The 20,922-nt window shown below is 38.2% G+C and overlaps 1 protein-coding gene across 1 annotated transcript in view; it reads left to right on the top strand.

Annotated features, from left to right (window-relative positions):
• The window catches only part of GPR158 (G protein-coupled receptor 158), a 301,443-nt gene that overhangs the window by 143,078 nt on the left and 137,443 nt on the right, over positions 1–20,922 (top strand). Inside the window, exon 3 of the mRNA XM_068987841.1 lies at positions 4,452–4,554. Coding sequence (XP_068843942.1) covers positions 4,452–4,554 — 103 coding nt within the window. The remainder of the gene's footprint in view (positions 1–4,451; positions 4,555–20,922) is intronic.

A 20,922-nucleotide genomic window follows, 5' to 3' on the forward strand; every position in this document is an offset into this window, starting at 1 on the left:
CATTCAGCAGCTTCTCATTTTTCTCTTCTTTTAGTCCCTGGAAACCACCATTCCACTTTATTTTCCTGTTAATTTAATTACTTTAGATACCACATAGAAGCATATAGTATTTGTGTTTTCTGTGACTGGAATAAAGTACCCAAGTTTCATTCATGTTGTAGCACATGACAGGATTTTCTTTATTTTAAAGACTAAATAGTAATTCCATTGCCTGTATACCCACATTTTATTTACTTATCCATTAATGAACATTTGAGTTGCTTCCCCCTCTTGACAGCTGTGAATAGTGCTCCAGTGAACACAGGTGTTTCAAGACTCTGCTTTCAGGCTTTTAGATATATACCCAGAAGTGGGATTATTGAGTCATATGGCAATTTTTTTTTTTTTTTGGTTATTGAGTTCTCTATATCAATCCCTCACTGGATATTTGATTTATAGACATCATCTCCCATTTAGTAGGTTGCGTTTTAATTTTGATGAGTTTCCTTTTCTGTACAGAAACCTTTTAATTTGATGTAGATTAATTTGTTTATTTTTACTTTTGTTTTCCTTGCTTTTGGAGTCAGATCCACAAAAATGTTATAGATGTCCAGGAGATTGCCACATATGTTTTGTTTTAGGAGTTTCTGATTTCAGATATTACATTCAATTCTTTAAACCATTTTGAATTAATTTTTGTAAGTGGTGTAGGATACTGGTCTAGTTTCATTCTTTTGTGTGGTAGCAGTCTAGCTTTCCTGATACCATTTATTGAAGAGACTATCCTTTACTCATTGTATCTTCTGATTTCTTTGTCATAAATTAGCTGACCAAAATATGTGTGGGTTTATGTCTGTGCTTTCTGTTTTGTTTCATTGATTTTTGTGTCTGTTTTTACGTCAATACCATACTATTTTGACTACTATAGTTTTGTGCTATAGTATCATGTTATCTGCAGATAGTTTTATAATTTCCCTTACATTTTTGATGCATCTTATTTATTTTTCTCAGCTAATTGCTGTGGCTGGAAATTCTAATACTATGTTAATTAAAGTGGGGAGAGTGGATATCCTGCCTTGTTCATGATCTGAAAGGAAATTTTTCCTATTCACCATTGAGTGTGATATTAGCTGTGTATTTGTTGTTTGTCATATGTGACATTTATTATGTTGAGATATATTCCTTCCACACCTATTTTGTTGAGTCCTTTTTTATCATAAGTGGATGTTGAATTTTGTCAAATGCATTTTCTGCATTTATTGAGATGATCATATGATTTTTTTTTTTGTTAATGTGACTCATGCTGATTGATTTCCAGATGTTGAATCACTCTTGCATTTGTGGAATCAATTCCACTGATCATGATGTGTGATCCTTTTAATGTATTATTGAATTTCATTTGCTAATATTTTTTTGAGAATTTTTGGATATGTGTTCATGAGAGATATTGGCCTATATTTTCTTTTGTTGTATTATCCTTGTCTGGTTTTGGTATCAGTGTAATTCTGGCCTCATAAAATGAGTTTGGGAGTGTTCCTTTCTCTCCAGTTTTTTGCATAGCTTATTAGATCTTCTTTAAAACTTTGGTAGAATTCACCAATGAAGCTGTCTTGTCCTATACTTTTGCTTGTGGGGAGGTTTTTGATTATTGATTAAGTGTCCTTGCTGGTAGTAAGTGTGTGCCACCATCTTAGACCCCCTTTCCGCTGGATATCATTTCCTTTTTTTTTGTCTTTTTCTGTTTCTTTCAGCAGTATTTTTCAGTTTATAGATTTTTTACCTCCTTGGTTATTTAAAGTGCATTTAAAGTACACTAAATATATTCGGTTATTTTGCTGTTTTTCAGTTGCTCAATTGTTCCCTGCTCTTTGCAACCCCATGCATGCCAGGCTTCCCTGTCTTTCACCAACTCCTGGAGTTTGCTCAAACTCAGGTCCACTGAGTTGGTGATGCCATCCAATCATCTTGTCCTCTGTTGCCCGCTTCTCCTCCTGCCCTCAATCTTTCCCAGCATCAGAGTGTCTTCCAATGAGTCGGCTCTTCGCATCAGGTGGCCCAAGTATTGGAGCTTCAGCTTCAGCATCAGTCCTTTCAATGAATATTCAAGGTTGATTTCCTTTAGGATTGATGGGTTTGACCTCCTTGCAGTCCAAGGGACTCTCAAAAGTCTTCTCCAAAACCACAGTTCAAAAGCATCAATTTTTCAGCACTCAGTCTTCTTTATGGTCCAACTCTCACACCCATACATGAATACTGGAAAAACCATAGCTTTGACTATACAGACCTTTGTTGGCAAAGAATATATATGCACCACTATATTCTTGGTAGCTAAGGCTTTGTTTACCTGGATATATCTTGGTTGGATGAATGTTTAATAAATGTAACTCACAAATTCCATGTTAGTTACACACTTAGTTTCACAATCTACTTAGCTAAATAATGATACCTCACCGAATTGGTTTTCTTGGTGTCCTTTGCTTTTTCCTTTCTGCCTAACATTGTAACCTTAGAATGTCCTGAGTCTAATTACTTTGAATCTATTTCCTTCACTGCCCATAGGACCTCATGGCTTTGTCTATCATCTTTATGCAAATGATCATAAATTATACAGCCCAGACATCTCTCTTAAACGCCATACTACTTCATCAGACTGCTTATTTGATATGGAGAATTAAATTTCAAGTAGACATTTCACACTTGACATTTGCAAAAGTGAGCTTTGTGCTCTCTTACCTGTAGCCTTTCCTAGCTCCTTGATGACAGCTCCATTCTTCAGGTTGCTCAAGACAAAAACCTGGGAGTCATTCATTGTTCTTTTCCTCTTTCCCCATATTTCAGCTATTAAGACATCTTGGTAGTTCTGCCTTCTTAAAACTGTACCTGAATTTGACTCAATGATTGTTCTTACAAGTTAAAAAAATAAGGCTCAGAGAAATTAAGAGAACAGCTCCAAATTTACATAACTAGTAAGTCAGAATTCAAATAAATATTTTCTGGCTGACCACAAATAATAGATTATCTTCTACTGTACTTCTCCTAAGTAAATGTTATAATAAAATTCAAAACTAGGGTCTGATCTGCTCTATCACTGGATCTTTATAAGTAAGATGTATTATTTCACTTAGGTCCTGGAGGAATCCTCTACACACAGGATAGTTCTTTCATAAATACTTGCCAAAACAGTTGAATTGACTGGTACTTACCTGTCCTTGTATTTTGCTCTGGGTTAAGAACTGTGTTTTCAGTTATAAGCTATAATTGGATCTAAGTATGTGTTGGGTGAAAAAGAAAGGGTAATAATGAGATAAAACAGTCAAGTTATTTTAGAAAGCTGTTTTCCCAAAGATTTTTCTTACTATAACCTGTGAATTTAGAGCATATATTAGCTCTTGCTACCTTACTGGCTGTTCGTTAAGAGTTTTCAAGATATGCAATATTGATTTTGTTACTAACTATTAGAGCTTAGACTGAGGGATTATTATTTTGATAATTTGAAAATTTCTCTCAAGGACCTCTGTATTAGAGGGATACTTTATAATTTTAAAATTTACTAAATTCTGAGCTCCTCTAATAGATTATAATTGTCAGGAAGGCAAAGGGTTGGGATATAGGTAGAGAGATACCAGAGAAGAAATTTCAGTGTTGATAAAATTCTGGAAACATCTGTTTTACTGGTAAATTGTATTTTAATAGAAGCTATTCCCTCCTTATGTACTTGAATGTAGCATAAGTGAAATGTATTAAACTGAATTTTGGTAGGGTTCAGTGATATCTTTGAAAGAAGCCAATATTAAGCTTTTGGGAGATATCTGTTATGTCCCCTGCTGTGACATATTTGGAAAGCCAATATTGTTTTTTGTCACGTTTAGTACACGTTGAACGTTTGTCTGTGAAATAGATTTTAGGTAAAGAGTGCTTCAGATTATTAATTTATCTTTTTTTCCTCTTCTAAATTGCACTTTAAAGTTTATTGATTTGTTAGTCCATCAGTTTGTACTTTTTTTCCCAAGGAAGAAGTTTGATGAATATTTAATTCATAAAGGCAGCTTTCACATCTTAAATTCTGTATATCTGTCTGTCCATCTACCTACCTTTGTGTTGGTGGAAATATGTGGCATGGAATCGCTTAAAAAATATTCTTACAGGCTTAGGAAATATCTCTTAAAACAATAAGATGAGATGTGAGGTATTAAAAAAAATTATGTGTATAATTACTTCCTCTGGCAACCGAATGAGTTAAAGATATATGGCAACTGCAGCTGTAATGGCATATATTTAGAAAGAAAACTCAGTTTGCTACTTCTAAAAAAATGCCTGTTGGCAAACAAACCTAAACTAAAAGTTCAAAAGTGAGATTTTATTTCAGGAAAGTGTGATCATTCTGTTACCATTTGCAATGATGGATATCTGTGGGTCTTTATACAGTTAAATAACCTATGATCAACGGTACTGCTGTCTTTTCTTCTTCATAGTGTATGCCGATTAAAGGCCTAGGATTCGTGCTTGGAGCTTATCAGTGTATTTGCAAAGCAGGATTCTATCATCCTCGAGACTTCTCATTCAACAACTTTCAGAGTAAGTGCCCTTTGGTCCTGTTCATATATGTACATACACATAGTATCTGTCATTATTAATTACTCAAATTTTCTTTTAACCTTGTTGAAGTTAGATGATTAAATTCCCACTTGTTTGGCCTTCTTTCATCACTTAAGGAGTTTTTGCTTTAGTTTGTCATCTCTAATCCTCTGGCATATCACCAAAAATGTGTTTGTTTTAGGTATATCTTCAATACATTTTAAATGCCTGAAAACACTGTTGCTGCTCGGTGAGACCAGTTAGAATTCAGTTATTGTGAGCTGTTGCTGCAGAAAGTTCCTAAAACTAATTTTGCTAGTTTGCTTAATTTATTTATCAATTTATTTATATGTTAGGTCTCTGTGCCACATGAAGAATTACCACAGAGTTAATAACTTAAGGCAACACAATCTTATTATCACACAGTTTTAATTGGGTAGCTTTTCATTCAGGGATTAAGTGGTTCCTCTGCCCAGGGAATCACTGAGCCAAAATCAAGGTGTCACCTGTAATGTGATCTGATCTGAGGCTCAGAGACTTCCAGGTTCATTCAGTTCACTGGCAGAATTCGGTTCCTAGCACCTGTGTGTGTGAGGTCCCTATTTCATTGCTAAATGCCAGTCTGGGTTTACTCTCAGCTTCTAGAAGCCTCCTCAAGGTCAAGTCATGTGGCCCTTACTTTTCAAAGCTACTAAGAAAACCTCCCCAGTTCCTAGTCCTGTTCATATGGAGTCTCATACAGTGTAATCATTCTATAAGTCCTGGGAGTGTTATCCTGTCTCTCTGCCATGTAATGTAAACTTAATCAAAGGAAAGACTATCCTATCATATTTACAGGTCCACCTGCATTCAGGGGGAGGTGATGATACAGGGCTTATACAGGCAGACCTCATTTTATTGTGCTTTGCTGTATCACACATCTAGGATACTGTGCTTTTTTTTTTTTCTTACCAATTAAGATTTGTGGCAACCCTATGTTGTCAGATGATGGTTAGCACTTTTTAAGCAATAAAGCATTTTTTTTAATTAAAGGGTGTATATGTAGGCATAATGCTATTGTACACTTAATAGACTGCAAAATGGTCTAAACATGACTTTTATATGTACTGGGAAACCAAAAAGATTGATACAACCCACTTTGTTGTGATTTTACTGTGTTGCAGTGGTCTAGAACCAAACTCATAATATCTTTGAGGTATGCAGGTACTTTAGAATCAAAATTTGCTAACCTGGTTGTTTTCATCTTACTCTAGAAGATGTCAAAGTTGCTATTTGAATATTGATTTTTTTTTTACATCAGCATGTAGCCAGCTATTGGATATAATAATTAACAAAGAGTGTATGGAAAAATGAGGTGGTTTTATGGGAAGTTAGGGTTTGGAGTTACTAGAACCGAGGTACAGGAATAGTTTAGATAGCCATCCATAAATCTTTGTCAGCCTCATTATTGGTCTGAATAGGAATTTGTATCTCTACTGGGCATAGTTCAAAGGATACATGAGATTCAAACCTGAGTGTCTTCCTCTCTGAAACTTGGCAGATGTTTATAGATTTTTTTTTCTTGGTTTTTCTCTTGGAAAGTATTATTCTTCATCTTGAGACAGCTTCCACTAAACTTCTAGGTTCTGGAAGTGAGTAACATTTTGCTCTCTCCTAATTCATATGATTCACATGGTTCAGCCTGTGTTCTGAGTAATGGTTGCTGTCGGCATAATTCTAAGATGGCCTCCAAAATTCTGTTCCCACACGTGTTGTACAATCCCCTCCCCTTAAGTGTGGGTGGCACCTGTGAATATAAAATGGACTTACCCCCTTGCTAGGCAGTGTTATGTAGTAAAAGTCATGGTACAGTTGCTCAAGTGTCTGCTGCTGCTGCTGCTAAGTCGCTTCAGTTGTGTCCAACTCTGTGTGACCCCATAGACAGCAGCCCACCAGGCTCCACTGTCCCTGAGATTCTCCAGGCAAGAACACTGGAGTGGGTTGCCATTTCCTTCTCCAATGCATGAAAGTGAAAAGTGAAAGTGAAGTTGCTCAGTTGTATCTGACTCTTAGCGACCCCATGGACTGCAGCCTATCAGGCTCCTCCACCCATGGAATTTTCCAGGCAAGAGTACTGGAGTGGGGTGCCATTGCCTTCTCCGGCTCAGGTGTCTACATTGCATTAAATAAGACTCCTTCCCATAGGAGCAGACTGGAGAGAGAGTCTAGTGCCAGCTTTGAAGAAGTAAACTGGCTTGTGAGAGGACCATGTGGCTAGCACCCTAGGGTGACTGCTAAGAGCTCAGGCAGCCAGCAAGAATACAAGGACATCAGTTCTATAAATGCAAGGATCTGTAAATTCTTTCAACAGCCTGGATACTTTTGAAAAGAGGACCTGGAGCTACACATGAGAATATAGCCTGGCCCAAACCTTGATTTCAGTCTAGTGAGACCCCAAGCAGAGAGCCCAGCTTCACTGGGTCAGACTTCTGATAAACGGAAACTGGTAAGTGATTGAATAGGTGTTCTCAGCTGTAGATTTCCAGTAAGTCATTACACAACAATAGAAAACTAATACAATAACAGTGATGATAATATATTTTCAGCATGGATGTGCTTTTCCTTGTGTGTGTGTGCGCGCGTGTGTGTTTGTGTGTACAAGACCATGGCAATAGCCCAGATACTTTGGCATTCTTCACATTTATGGTCCAGACAGAACATATGATTCAACACTGAAGGATTAAAGGAATAGGTTTTAGCTTATGTTCTGTGAAGGTACTTTGTATCTGGTTTACCCACATTTGTTCTCAGCTCCCACTATGTGACTGAAATAAAACATCTAAATATTGTAGAACTAGAGAAATGACTGTGCCATTTGCTTATAACACCACCAGGAGAAACTAGTTAACCTTTAACAACTTATCTTTATTTAATTTGCACACTCCTACTTTCTTCCTTATTTTAAAAGCCAGTGTTTTTTACTGACCTACTCTAAGAGGAGGCTGCCTCTCTTCATAAGCCTAAATAACTCCAATGTTGTACACACAACAGCCAGGAAAAGAGGCCACAGTTTTCAGAAAGATGAGCTATATTTGGGTATAGCTGTGATTCAGCTTTGACCTCAGCACATATTTAACTAGAACTGGCCTGCCTCAATGACAGAACAAAAAGATATCTACAAGTTATAATTTGAGGTCAGTAAAGTGCTCTTTGACCAAAAATATCTTTCCTGATGACCTTGCCATCAAGTTGCATGAAAATCTAACATTATTCCTTCCTTGGCCCAAGGAATGCAAGTTATAACTCACTAAGGTATCTACCAAGGACTATCCAAACTTTTAAAAAATATGTTTGATTTTTTATTATAATTCTACTACATCTCTTCATTTTAATATGTTAAGTTTTTAATTATAACATCCAAGCAGTTCATATGGTTAGTTTTCGTATAGTCTTAAGGAGGTTACAATGAAGTAAGGAATGACCAGATGAATCCCTTGGGCCAAAGGTGAAGAAGATATTGAAGACCCTCAAAATGAGATAATGTATGTAAAACAGCTAGCACAGTACATGACATATAATAAGGGTTCTCAATAAGTACTTGGCGTATAATAAGCGTGCATGCTCAGTTGTTCAGTCTTGTCTGACTCTTTGCAACCCCATGGACTGTAGCCCACCAGGCTCCTCTGTCCATGGAATTTTAGATGTTCATAGATGTAGTTAAATAAGTGAATAAGCAAACAAACAAATATACAGACATATATAAACACACATCAGTGATCCATGTAAATAGAGAATCCTTAAGTATCCTTGGTATTTAGTACTTTGTCTCTTTATATTTGGATAGTTCAGTTCAAGTTCAGTTCAGTCACTCAGTCGTGTCCGACTCTTTGCGACCCCATGAATCACTGCACACCAGGCCTCCCTGTCCATCACCAACTCCCAGAGTTCACTCAAACACATGTCCATTGAGTTGGTTATTTGGATAACCAATTTTAAAATCTAGAATTCTTGGAAAATGAATTCTACATGGGTCAGAAGGAAGATGGCACAGCAAAAATCTGTAACAACCAGTGCTCCACTGAGAAGGGCAATAGGAAGGAGATTTAGAAATTAAAGGTAACAGGAGGAAATCAGTTGCTTGATAGGGGAAATGGGATGTAGGAAACAGAGATGCCCCTGAAAGATAAAATTTATTTAATTTATAGCTGTGAATCTAGGGAAAAGATCTGAAATTCCCACCTATAGTCTTGTATCCCATTTAGAGAGCAGAACTAAGATGTGGTTTTGATCTGTGAGAAAATGTCAGTGCGGCTGTTAAAAATCCTGTTAAAATATGAAGTGATTTAAAAATCTTCATTTAGACGTAGGGCCACAGTAAACAAAGGGCTTGTGAAGACCAACAAAGATATGTTCAGATGACTTGATTTAAAACTGTGCTGACAGCCCAGAGACTGTGTTCCTAGCATCTCTCTTTAGATTGGTGGTCATAGGAGAGCTAATATGGTCTGACATCTGGAGAGTAGCAGGATTTCAGAATCGACAAATACTGATGTGTAACTGTCTCTTCAAATCCAGGCTGTTCACTTCCAGGTTGATGAGATACAAGCTTATGACAAGCTCATCTTCCTGAAATCCATCTGTCACAGTATGAACTGTCTTCAGTACAATCTCATTTCTCTTTCTTGTGGACACATTACCAGTCTCTCAGTTTTAACTTCTCTTGCCTTTTGGATTGACTTCAGCTCACATGCATTTCCAGATAAACCCAACTTACAGATGACCCACATCTGAAAGTGACAGCCCCTTTTTTGCAGATGCTGGTGGCTGATGGCTGTTGACTCCCCCAAATCAGAGATTTTAAAAATACATAGTCTTGGAAGAAAAAACATGGGAAACTCTTCGAAAGCAGGTACAATATAGAGATGCTGAGCTCTCAGCTAAGCAAGGCTAAGCTGTCTGTGGGGTGTGAACCTTTTTGCTGCACTTGGGTCTCACACTCTCTGTCCGTCTTCTGTTTCATGACTGGGGAAGCTGGAGGTATTTGGCTTTTTGCAGACTAAGTCCAGCAGCAGTGTCTAGTCCAGTCCCAAACTTGAAACAGTTGAAGAGAGCCTGAACATTGTATTCTCAACAATCAGCATCGTTACTTTTCCTGTTGGTCTTACTTAAGCCTTGTGATCTGGTTCTAATCACTTTACTCCAGTTGTAGTAGCAAAATTCTCTAACTGCCTTGGCTTATTGCTTTTGTTAGTCATTTGCCGAATTTTCAGTTTTTAATATCTTCTTTCATGAATCAATCCTCTTTATAGGGGTTAAAATCTAGTCACTAAATGTCTGGCAGATAAGGTTATTTGTTAGTGGGAGAGTTCCAGTGCCACCAATCTTCTTAGACTATTAACTATCACATTTACCTTGTTGGTCTTTGATTCTTCTCAATTATTAGAGCATACCATGTTGGATTTCCCTCATTTCAGAGCTGAATTTCATAGTTTAATACAGTAATTAAGAACATGGTCTTTGGGATAAGTCTAATTTAGGTGTGAATCCTAGTTCTATTACTTATTTGTACTGTGCTTAATTATTTAAGTAGCCTAAACTTCACTTATGCCATATATAAACTTGTGATAGTGCTATCTGCTTTATAGATGAAATAAGGAATTAAATGATGTAATGAATGTACAATTCTGATGATAGCAGTTGACACATATTAAATGCTCAAAATATTACTCTGTTTATGATTATTATTTGAAAGCTTGGGTTTATTCTGCTTACCCCTTTCCTCAGACATTTTGCCTATTTTCATCCCTTCCAACTGGTATCTGCTTTACTTCCCAGCAGAGTAACATATTTTCATGTCCCAGATATTTTTCAGTTTTTATCCTTAAAATGGGCCCTGCTAAGAGATACAATACTCAGTCCTCCAGAAAACTTCCTTCTCCCCTACTAGCTAAAATTTTTTATTACATGTCTTAATTAATTTTACTATTTTTGTTTATATGATTTTACATTTTTAGACTGCTAATGGAAATTCACTTATGTTAACAATCAGCTACCCTCAAGTTAAAAAAAAAACACCTCTGGTCAGTCATTCATACATTAGCTCATTGTTGTGAGTAGAATAGCAATCCCCAAACCTCCAAAGATGTGCATGTTCAAGCTTTCACAATCTGTGAAAATGCTGCTTCACATGGCAAAAAAGGGACTTTTCAGATGTGATTAAATTGCAGATATTGAGATGGGGAGATTATCCAGGTAGATCCAGTCTAATCACATGAGTCCTGAAAAGCAGAGCACCGTTCCCAGGTATGGTCAGAAAGAGATGTGAGAACACAGAAAGTGGCAGAGGAATGATACATTGCCGTTGTTGACGACGGAAGAAAGGGGTCTGCAAGCCAAGGAATGGAGGTGGCTTCAGGAAGCTGGAAGAGGCAAGGAAATGGAATGTCTCCTGGACCCTCCAGAAGAAAATGTAGCCCTGCTCACCCATCGATTATATAGCCCTGTGAGATCCATATCAGACTTCCAAGCTACAGAAATAAAAGAATTAATATAACTATAGGTGACTCTTTAACCACAAAGAGTTTGAAGCTGAAAAATCCATGTATAATTTTACAGTCAGCCCTCCTTCTCACACATGGATTTAGCCAACTATTGATCATGCAGTACTATAGGGCATTTTCCAGAGTTTCCGTGTGGAAAAATCCACATGTAAGTGAACCTGCACAGTTCAAACCTGTGTTGTTCAAGGGTCAACTGTATATTTCATATGAGAGGCAATGTAAATTTGTTGTTTTAAGATACGAAGTTTTTGCTGATTTGTTATAGCAGTTATAGAAAGCTAGTAAGTACACTTAGTAAACAGGTTTCTCAAGGGCCTCAGTGGTAAAGAATCCGCCTGCCAGTGCAGGAGACACAGGTTCAATCCCTGGATTGGGAAGATTCCCTGCAGTAGGAAGTGGCAACCCACTCCAGTATTCTTGCCTGGAAAATTCATGGACAGAGGAGCCTGACGGGCTCCAGTCCTTGTGATCACAGAGTCAGACACGACTGAATGATTGAGCATGCATGCACACTTTGTGTGTTTCCCATTGAGCATTCATTCCAGTATTCATAGTACCCCATGGTGTTCTTTCTAGAGGAACCTGTTCACAATTCCAAATAATTGCCAATTTAGGCAATTCATAATCTAGTGGGATCTTTGTATGAGGATGCCCTTTGAGTCAGGCAGATGGATTAGACTTTTATCTCTATTTACTCACAAGAGACTTGGGAAGTTTCTCATATATTCTGAGATTCTCCTCTTATTCGTACATATATCAGGAATAGTGAAGTCTGTTCTTGGCAGTTATGAGGAATAATTGAGCTAACATGATATGCTCTGATTATACTGATTATTATATTAAAATGAATATGGAGAATTTAATCTTTTTATTATGTATTAGGTGTTCTGGAGATTGAATGAATAAATTGTCTAGAGGCAAAATAATCCACTCATGTTTAATAATTTTATAATTCAGATCAGAATTATTCCAAGATCTATCTAAGGTGGTGTTTTTATCCAAAGAAAAAGATCACTAAAGTCACTTAACAAGAAATAAAAATCCAGAAGACACTAGAAAAGTGAATATAAGATATATATGTAACCTTATAGGGAAAGATTGACTCTATTCATAGTGAGGAAATAATAAATTAAATTTTTGCACTGAGCTTATTGTTATAGCTAGCCATTCTTGATATAAGTACATGAAGATATAGTACCTAATCCTGATTTTAGGATATGCAAATATGTATTCATGTCCCAACAGTAGCAGTCTTTATGGATAGCAGTGTAAGCATCACCACGGTTGGGCAACTGTTCTCTCCTTGTGAATGTTATAAATATTGAACCAAATATACACAGACAGCTTCTGAATTTGCTACTCATGTGCATGTACCTATTTCCACTTAATTTTTGGATGTGATTTTATCAAGCTGGAGACTAGAGGCAGATTACTTCATCATCCTAAACATATGAAATAACGAACAACAAATATATCTTCCCATGTAAGCTCATGGCAGCTTGTTAACTCCAAACGTTGACTGATGAATATGTTCCCTCCAGTTCTAATGAAAAATCAAATATGTGTATGGAAAGGAAGATGTTTACCCTAATAATGATTTCAGATGAGCATTATTTGTAGGAGAGCTAATGCTGAACCCTTAATGTCTGGCTTGATTCTTTGTTACTACCAGCTGGGTTCTGTTCATTATCTGTGACTCATCTTTTTAACTCGTGCCTGTGGAATGGAAAGAAGAAGGGGTCTGTGACATACAGCACATGCAGCTAGTCTTGTAAAGGTCCCAGCTATAATCTTCTGCTATGACCAGTTCCTAGCACTGAGGACCACAACACCTCCGAGAAGTGAGGTCTGATCAACTCATTTGTTGATTTGTTTAAGTGTCTGAAAATCCATCTGTCAAAAAATATTACTGGACACTGACCCTGTGCCAGATATTGTTTAGAACTGGACAAAAGCAATGAGTAAAAAAGTGAGGTGTCTAAGTTTTTAGGATAGACCCACATCTTCCCAAAACATATTGCAGTACCCACAAGCAACAAATGAGGGCCATCTTGAATAGCATACACTCACTGTCCAGTATTAGAGAAACAATTCAAAGTGTTAGTTGCTCAGTCATGTCCAGCTCTTTGCGACCCCATGGACTGAAGGCCGCCAAGCTCCTCTATCCATGGACTCCTCCAGGCAAGAATACTGGAGTGGGTAGCCATTCCCTTCCCTGAGGGGATCTTCCGAACCTAGGGGAGCTCCCCAGTATTGGTAAACTAAGGTCAAAGGTAAGAGCTTTAAGGTTTAACAGGACTTTGTGGGTAGGCATGATTTCTATCCAGATATTCAAATGTCCGAAAGTTGTGTTTTTGTTCTTGAGAAAACACAGTTTTATACTACTGGCCCTTAAGAGTCCTAATCAGCAGAACCTTAGTGACATTTCTATTTAGTGTTTATACTGTGAAAACCTGAAATTTTTAACTGTTGCTTCAATCTACCCTCCCCCCTTGAACTCATGCCTCATTCTTTTCTAAATCAGAAACTAAGTGCTTTTCTTCTATAGGAAGAAAACTTTCTGGGGTACATTTTGTGTGTATTAGTCGCTCAGTCGTGTCTGATTCTTTGTGACCCCATGGACTGTAGCCTGCCTGGCTCCTCTATCCATGGAATTCTCCAGGCAAAAATACTGGAGTGGGTAGCAGTTGCCTTCTCAAGGGGATCTTCCCAACCCAGGGATCAAAGTCGGATCTCCTGCATTGCAGGCAGATGCTTTACTGTCTTAACTATAAGGGAAGCCCTGGGGTACATTTTGAAATATATCAAAATTAAAAGCTACGAAAATAGAACACCTTCAGAATTTCAGAAGTCTAAAAGTTTTCAGTAATTGTAGCATTGGCGGGCTAATTAGTTCTTTGGGATTTGGAGCAAAAATCCTCTTTGTTGCTCATTGCTATCCAGAGGGTCCTCGTTTTAAATATTTATGTTTATTACCAGTATTGTACACACAGTAAAAAAAAACTTCGGAATGTATAGAAAAGTAGAATTTAAAACATTGTTTGAAAATCTATTGTTAATTCTTTAAGTTTATAGTTTTTATACAAATGTCTCTCTATATATGATCTTTTAAAAACTTGGTATATTATATGCATTTGAAATAGTATATACAGTTTTCTTGAACACAGTTTGTTACATAGAATTCCATTGAGTAAATGTACTATGGTTTACTTACCCATCTGAAGTTTATATTTTTACCAGTTTATGTAAATATAAAATTTTACTGATATAAACAAAAATGTCCACAGTTTTGTGTTGTTCCGATGTCAGTGTAAAAGAATTAAGTAAGCAGATAGGTTAACACAGTGTTTACCAATTGTCACAATTTCTCTAAATGGGCCCATGTTTACAGGTGAATATATTAGACTCACCAGTGTTCCTTGGTGCTACTGTAACCTTCTCCTAGTATCCTCTGTACTTTTGCTCAAGGCAGCCTATTTGATCACCCATCTGCTGCTGCTGCTAAGTCGCTTCAGTCGTGTCCGACTCTGTGCAACCCCATAGACAGCAGCCTACCAGGCTCCCCCATCCCTGGGATTCTCCAGGCAAGAACACTGGAGTGGGTTGCCATTTCCTTCTCCAGTGCATGTAAGTGAAAAGTGAAAGTGAAGTTGCTCATTCGTGTCCAACTCCTAGCGACCCCATGGACTGCAGCCTTCCAGGCTCCTCCACCATGGGATTTTCCAGGCAAGAGTACTGGAGTGGGGTGCGATCACCCATCTAATGAATTGAAAAGCCGCTATTGCCAAAGCTAATAGCACTTCATAATTGCTGTTTGTCTTCAGTTAGTATTTGTTTCATCTGAAAGTTCTGAGTATCATCTTTGTTTTTAAGCTTTAGCAAAGCAGATTGGGATTCTGCTTTCCCAAAGACATCCACAAGAAAAAGAAATGCAAAAAGGCAAAATGGTTGTCCAAGGAGGCCTTACAAATAGCTATGAAAAGAAGACAAGCGAAAGGCAAAGGAAAAAGGAAAGATATACCCATTTGAATGAAGAGTTCCAAAGTTTAGCAAGGAGAGGTAGGAAAGGCTTCCTCAGTGACCAGTGCAAGGAAACAAAGGAAAACAATAGAATGGGAAAGACTAAAGATCTCTTCAAGAAAATTAGAGATACCAAAGGAACATTTCATGCAAAGATGGGCTCAATAAAGGATGGAAATGGTATGGACCTAACAGAAGCAAAAGATATTAAGAAGGGGTGGCAAGAATACACAGAAGAACTATACAAAAAAGATCTTCACGACGCAGATAACCACGATGTGATCACTCACCTAGAGCAGACATCTTGGAATGTGAAGTCAAGTGGTCCTTAGGAAGCATCTCTATGAACAAAGCTAGTGGAGGTGATGGAATTCCAGTTGAGCTATTTCAAGTCCTCAAACATGATGCATGAAAGTGCCTCACTCAGTATGCCAGCAAATTTGGAAAACTCAGCAGTGGCCACAGGACTGGAAAAGGTCAGTTTTTATTCCAATCCCAAAGAAGGGCAATGCCAAAGAATGCTCAAGCTACTTCACAATTGCACTCATCTCACACACTAGTACGGAGAAGGCAATGGCACCCCACTCCAGTACTCTCGCCTGGAAAATCCCATGGTGGAGGAGCCTGGTAGGCTGCAATCCATGGGGTCGCAAAGAGTTGCACACAACTGAGTGACTTCACTTTCACTTTTCACTTTCATGCATTGGAGAAGGAAATGGCAACCCACTCCAGTGTTCTTGCCTGGAGAATCCCAGGGACGGGGGAGCCTGGTAGGCTGCTGTCTATGGGGTTGCACAGAATCGGACATGACTGAAGCGACTTAGCAGCAGCAGCAGCAGCACACGCTAGTAAAGTAATGCTCAAAATTCTCCAAGCCAGGCTTCAACAGTACGTGAACTGTGAAATTCCAGATGTTCAAGCTGGTTTTAGAAAAGACAGAGGAACCAGAGATCAAATTGCCAACATCCATTGGATCATGGAAAAAGCAAGAGAGTTCCAGAAAAACATCTATTTCTGCTTAATGACTATGCCAAAGCTTTTGACTGTGTGGATCACATCAAACTGTGGAAAATTCTTAAAGAGATAGAAATACCAGACCACCTGACCTGCCTCCTGAGAAATCTGTATGCAGGTCAAAAAGCAACAGTTAGAACTGGACATGGAACAACAGACTGGTTCCAAATCAGGAAAGGAATATGTAAAGGTTGTATATAGTCACCATGCTTATTTAGCTTATATGCAGAGTCCATCATGAGAAACGCTGGGCTGGATGAAGCATAAGCTGAAATCAAGATTGCTGAGGGAAATATCAGTAACCTCAGATATGCAGATGACACCACCCTTATGACAGAAAATGAAGAAAAACTAAAGAGCTTCTTAATGAAAGTGAAAGAGGAGAGTGGAAAAAGTTGGCTTAAAACTCAACATTCAGAAAATGAAGATCATGGCATCCAGTCCAATCACTTCATGGGAAATAGATGGGGAAACAGTGGAAACAGTGACAGACTTTATTTCTCTGGGCTCCAAAATCACTGCAGATGGTGATTGCAGCCATGAAATTAAAAGATGCTTGCTTCTTGGAAGAAAAGTTATGATCAACCTAGACAACATATTCAAAAGCAGAGACATTACTTTGCCAACAAAAGTCCATCTAGTCAAAGCTGTGGGTTTTCCAGTAGTCATGTATGAATGTGAGAGTTGGACTATAAAGAAAGCTGAGTGCTGAAGAATTGATGTGTATGAACTGTGGTGTTGGAGAAGACTCTTGAGAGTTCCTTGAACAGCAAGGGGATCAAACTAGTCCATCCTAAAGGAAATCAGTCCTGAATATGCATTGGAAGGATTGATGCTGAATTGAAACTCCAGTCCTTTGGCCACCTGATGCGAAGAACTGACTCCTTGGAAAAGACCCTAATGCTGGGAAAGATTGAAGGTGGGAGGAGAAGGGGACGACAGAGGATTAGATGGTTGTATGGCATCACCGACTCAATGAACATGAGTTTGAGTAAACTCCAGGAGTTGGTAATGGACAGGGAAGCCTAATGTACTACAGTCCATGGGGTCGCAAATGTTGGACAGGACTGAGGGACTGACGTCGTCATCATTGAGATTCTATGCATGGAGAATATTTCAAGTTGCTCAGAATCAAGTTATCATCAAAGTGGATTTCTAAAAGTCAATAAGTAATAGCTTATATTCTTAACATATCTTTCTAGTTTATGTCTGCTGCTGCTGCTGCTAAGTCGCTTCAGTCGTGTCTGACTCTGTGCAACCCCATAGAGGGCAGCCTACCAGGCTCCCCATCCCTGGGATTCTCCAGGCAAAAACACTGGAGTGGGTTGCCATTGCCTTCTCCAATGCATGAAAGTGAAAAATGAAAGTGAAGTCGCTCATTCGTGTCCGACCTTTCGCGACCGTATGGACTGCAGCCCACCAGGCTCCTCCGTCCATGGGACTTTCCAGGCAAGAGTACTGGAGTGGGGTGCCATTGACTTCTCCGAGTTTATGTCTAGCATCTTGAAAAATATAATTTTGAATAAATTTTTATGCATGAATGAGTTGAGAATATGATTTATTGAGTTGAATGTATTTTCAACTAAACATTTATATTACAGATCAGTTAATTTATTCTTTTGAGAGATCACTTTGATCATTGCCATTTATTTCCTAACTATCCAGTATGTATAAATTACTGTTTGGTGCTGAGTATATAAAGAGGTATATAATTCATGTTCCTGTTCTCTAGGAACTTAACATTTTAAACCATCATAAACTTAAGGTGCCATTCAGTAGATGAACAATAAGCCCATTATTATTATCTATAGTAGTATGATTTCTACTAGCTTCATATATTCTCTTGTCCTAGATAGAGAACTTCAACATAAATTAATGAAATATTTTTGGAACCAGGTTACTTAATCATGCTTTGTATCCTACAAGAAACACTTAAAGGTAAAAAGCTGTATTCTTAATTTTAGTTTCTTTTTGAGCTTCAGAAATCAAGTATCTTACTTTTAATTTTGCTTTCTCTCCATTTTAACACTTTGTGCCCCTTATGGCATCTCATGATTTCATAGTCCATATGTAAAGTGAAGGCAATTATTAAAAAGAAGTTTCTCATGACAGCACTTCACTGTTTGGCATTTGTGAGTTGATCTTGTGATTATTTTGAGTACAAATAATAAAATGATATCATAATTTATCTTCTAAGAAATTTCTTTTTCTCCATGAATACTGAAACACTCATTTAACCAATGTAGTATTACCTTATATCGGGAAATATAGAATTATTTGGAGTTATGTCAATTTCCAACCCTGTATCTAACTGCTATTATTTTAGTCGGCATAATACCTGCTAGCTATTATTTTAGTCCTACTTGCTTCCCTAGTGGTTCAGTTGGTAAAGAATCTGCCTGCAATGGAGGAGTGTCTGATTTGATCTGTGGGTAGGGGAGATCTCCCGGAGAAGGAAATGGCAACCCACTCCAGTATTCTGGCCTGCAGAGTCCCATGGACAGAGGAACTGGGCAGGCTACAGTCCATGGGATCACAAAGAATCAGACACAACTGAGCAACTTAACTTTCACTTTGATTATTTTAGTCCTACTTGAGGAAAGAATCCTACTTGAGGAAAGAATCCTACTTGAGGAAAGAATCCACTTAATGGATTGTATGGGCTTCTCTGTGATGTTTCCTGTACTCATGATGATATTTTATAGCCCAGTATATACTGGGTGTTTCGTCATTTTAATCCAGGTTTGAAAATAAGAGTATAAAACCATAGTCTTATTTTACAGAGTTTTCAGTTTATTTGGGAGCATATGGATCTCCAAAACTCTAGCAGGAAACACGGCAGAGGAACACAGGCAATTAAAGAGAGTCATAAGGGCTTGGAGCATGAGGGAGAGACGTGAACAGAGACAGAGTGGGTCTGGATGAACCATTCTCTGTGTTCCTATGGGTCTCGAGGTAATAGGTTGGTAAAGACAATAATGGGGCAGGGTAATTGACATTTGGACACCAGAAATGGACTTTGAGATAGGACCATCTGAGATTCTTGTTTTCCTGAATTCTCCCTCATGTTCTCTGTTTCAACACGGTGAATCTAAACAAGTAGCAGTCTCTCTGGTAAGCTAGGAGTGGAGGACATTGTGATCACTGTGAAAGAACCTTGATTTATGAACAACAAAATAGACGAATGTAAAGGGGACCATAATTAGGAAAAAGATGTGCAACAAAATTGGGTCAATGAAAGAAATGTCTATCTTTCTCTCACATGCAGATGGTATGTAAGTCTGATTTAGAAATAAGATTTTCTAGTAAAAGAAAGAATGAAAGAAGAAAGCCTACTTTATATGCATATATTTAAGGTAATTTAATTATGTGCATTTTTGTTGTGTTGGTTCAGTTTCTCAGTCATCTCCAACTCTTTGCGACCGCACGGACTGCAGCATGCCAGGCTTCCCTGTCCTTCACCATCTCCTGGAGCTTGCTCAAACTTATGTCCATTGAGTTGGTCATGGCATCTAATGAAAGTGAAAGTTGCTCAGTTGTGTTCAACTCTTTGTGATCCCATGGGCTGTAGCCTGCCAGGCTCCTCTGTCCATGGAATTCTCCAGGCCAGAATATTGGAGTGGGTAGGCTTTCCCTTCTCCAGGGGGTCTTCCCAACCTGGGGATCAAACCCAGGTCTCCCTCATTGCAAGCGGATTCTTTACTGCCTGAATCACTAGGGAAGCCCAAAAGTACTGGAGTGGGTAGCCTATCCCTTCTCCAGGAGATCTTCCTGACTCAGGAATTGAACCAGGGTCTCCTGTATTGCAGGCGGATTCTTCACCAGCTGAAGTACCAGGGAATCCTGGCATCTAATACACACAAAAATAAATTTCACAGAGAATATACTCCATTTTTAATTGCTGGAGAAATGTTTTTTCTTTTTTTTTTTCTTAACCCTTGGGTATGTCTTACCAAAAGGAAACAAATAACTGATTTAAACCCAAAAGTTTAGAGTGTTGCAGAATGCCTTATGTGTCTTTTGACAATACACTAAAAATATCAGTGGTTGAATTTAGGAAAATGTGAAAAGAAAAACTGTTCTGCCTTTTATTTTTCCTTAACATGAAATTAAGGTTTTTTTCCTTTGGTGATGATTTAAGCTCATTGAGCCTCCAATTTGGGTAGTTTGATCAACCCAGATTATTAGAGTGTCTCGCCATAGTGCGATTCGGCTTCAGTCTGCATAATCAAATGCGAACTGGAGAGGGTTCCACTCTTTAAATGCGATAGTTTAAACTGGGAGGAATTCATTGTATTATCTTTAATAAATAGATTGAGATGCAGTATTATAAAGGAAAAGACCACAGGCAAGAATAAACTGCTTCTGCAAAGTAATTCACTTTGTAAACATCTAGGAACGTGTTTAACAACGTAATTAGAGTTGTCTGTGAGGCCTACCAGTCCTAGGCTTGCTTTTCTCTCTCAGTCCAGCTTCTGGTCAGCATGGTCTTCAAATACAGGGGACACCATTCAAATTGTATTCTGTTTGAGTTTGAAACTTAGAAGCCATTTTGTGTGTGCATGCATGCAGACACGTGTACACACCCTTACAACCCTGCATCACATACCCTTGATATACCTCAGATGTTAGCTCCTATGATAATTAGGGGGCGTGCTGCCAGGATCTCTCTGCCAAGTGTGTCCAGAGTTTCTTTTCTGCCTCAGGGCTTCCGCTGAAGCCCTCTAAGCCTGCCCAGCACTTGTCTAAGAGTGTGTGCATGCTGACATCCTCTGGGAACAGCTGTCAACCAGTG

The sequence above is a fragment of the Capricornis sumatraensis genome, chromosome 15, assembly GCF_032405125.1.
Source record: "Capricornis sumatraensis isolate serow.1 chromosome 15, serow.2, whole genome shotgun sequence".
Taxonomy (NCBI): domain Eukaryota; kingdom Metazoa; phylum Chordata; class Mammalia; order Artiodactyla; family Bovidae; genus Capricornis; species Capricornis sumatraensis.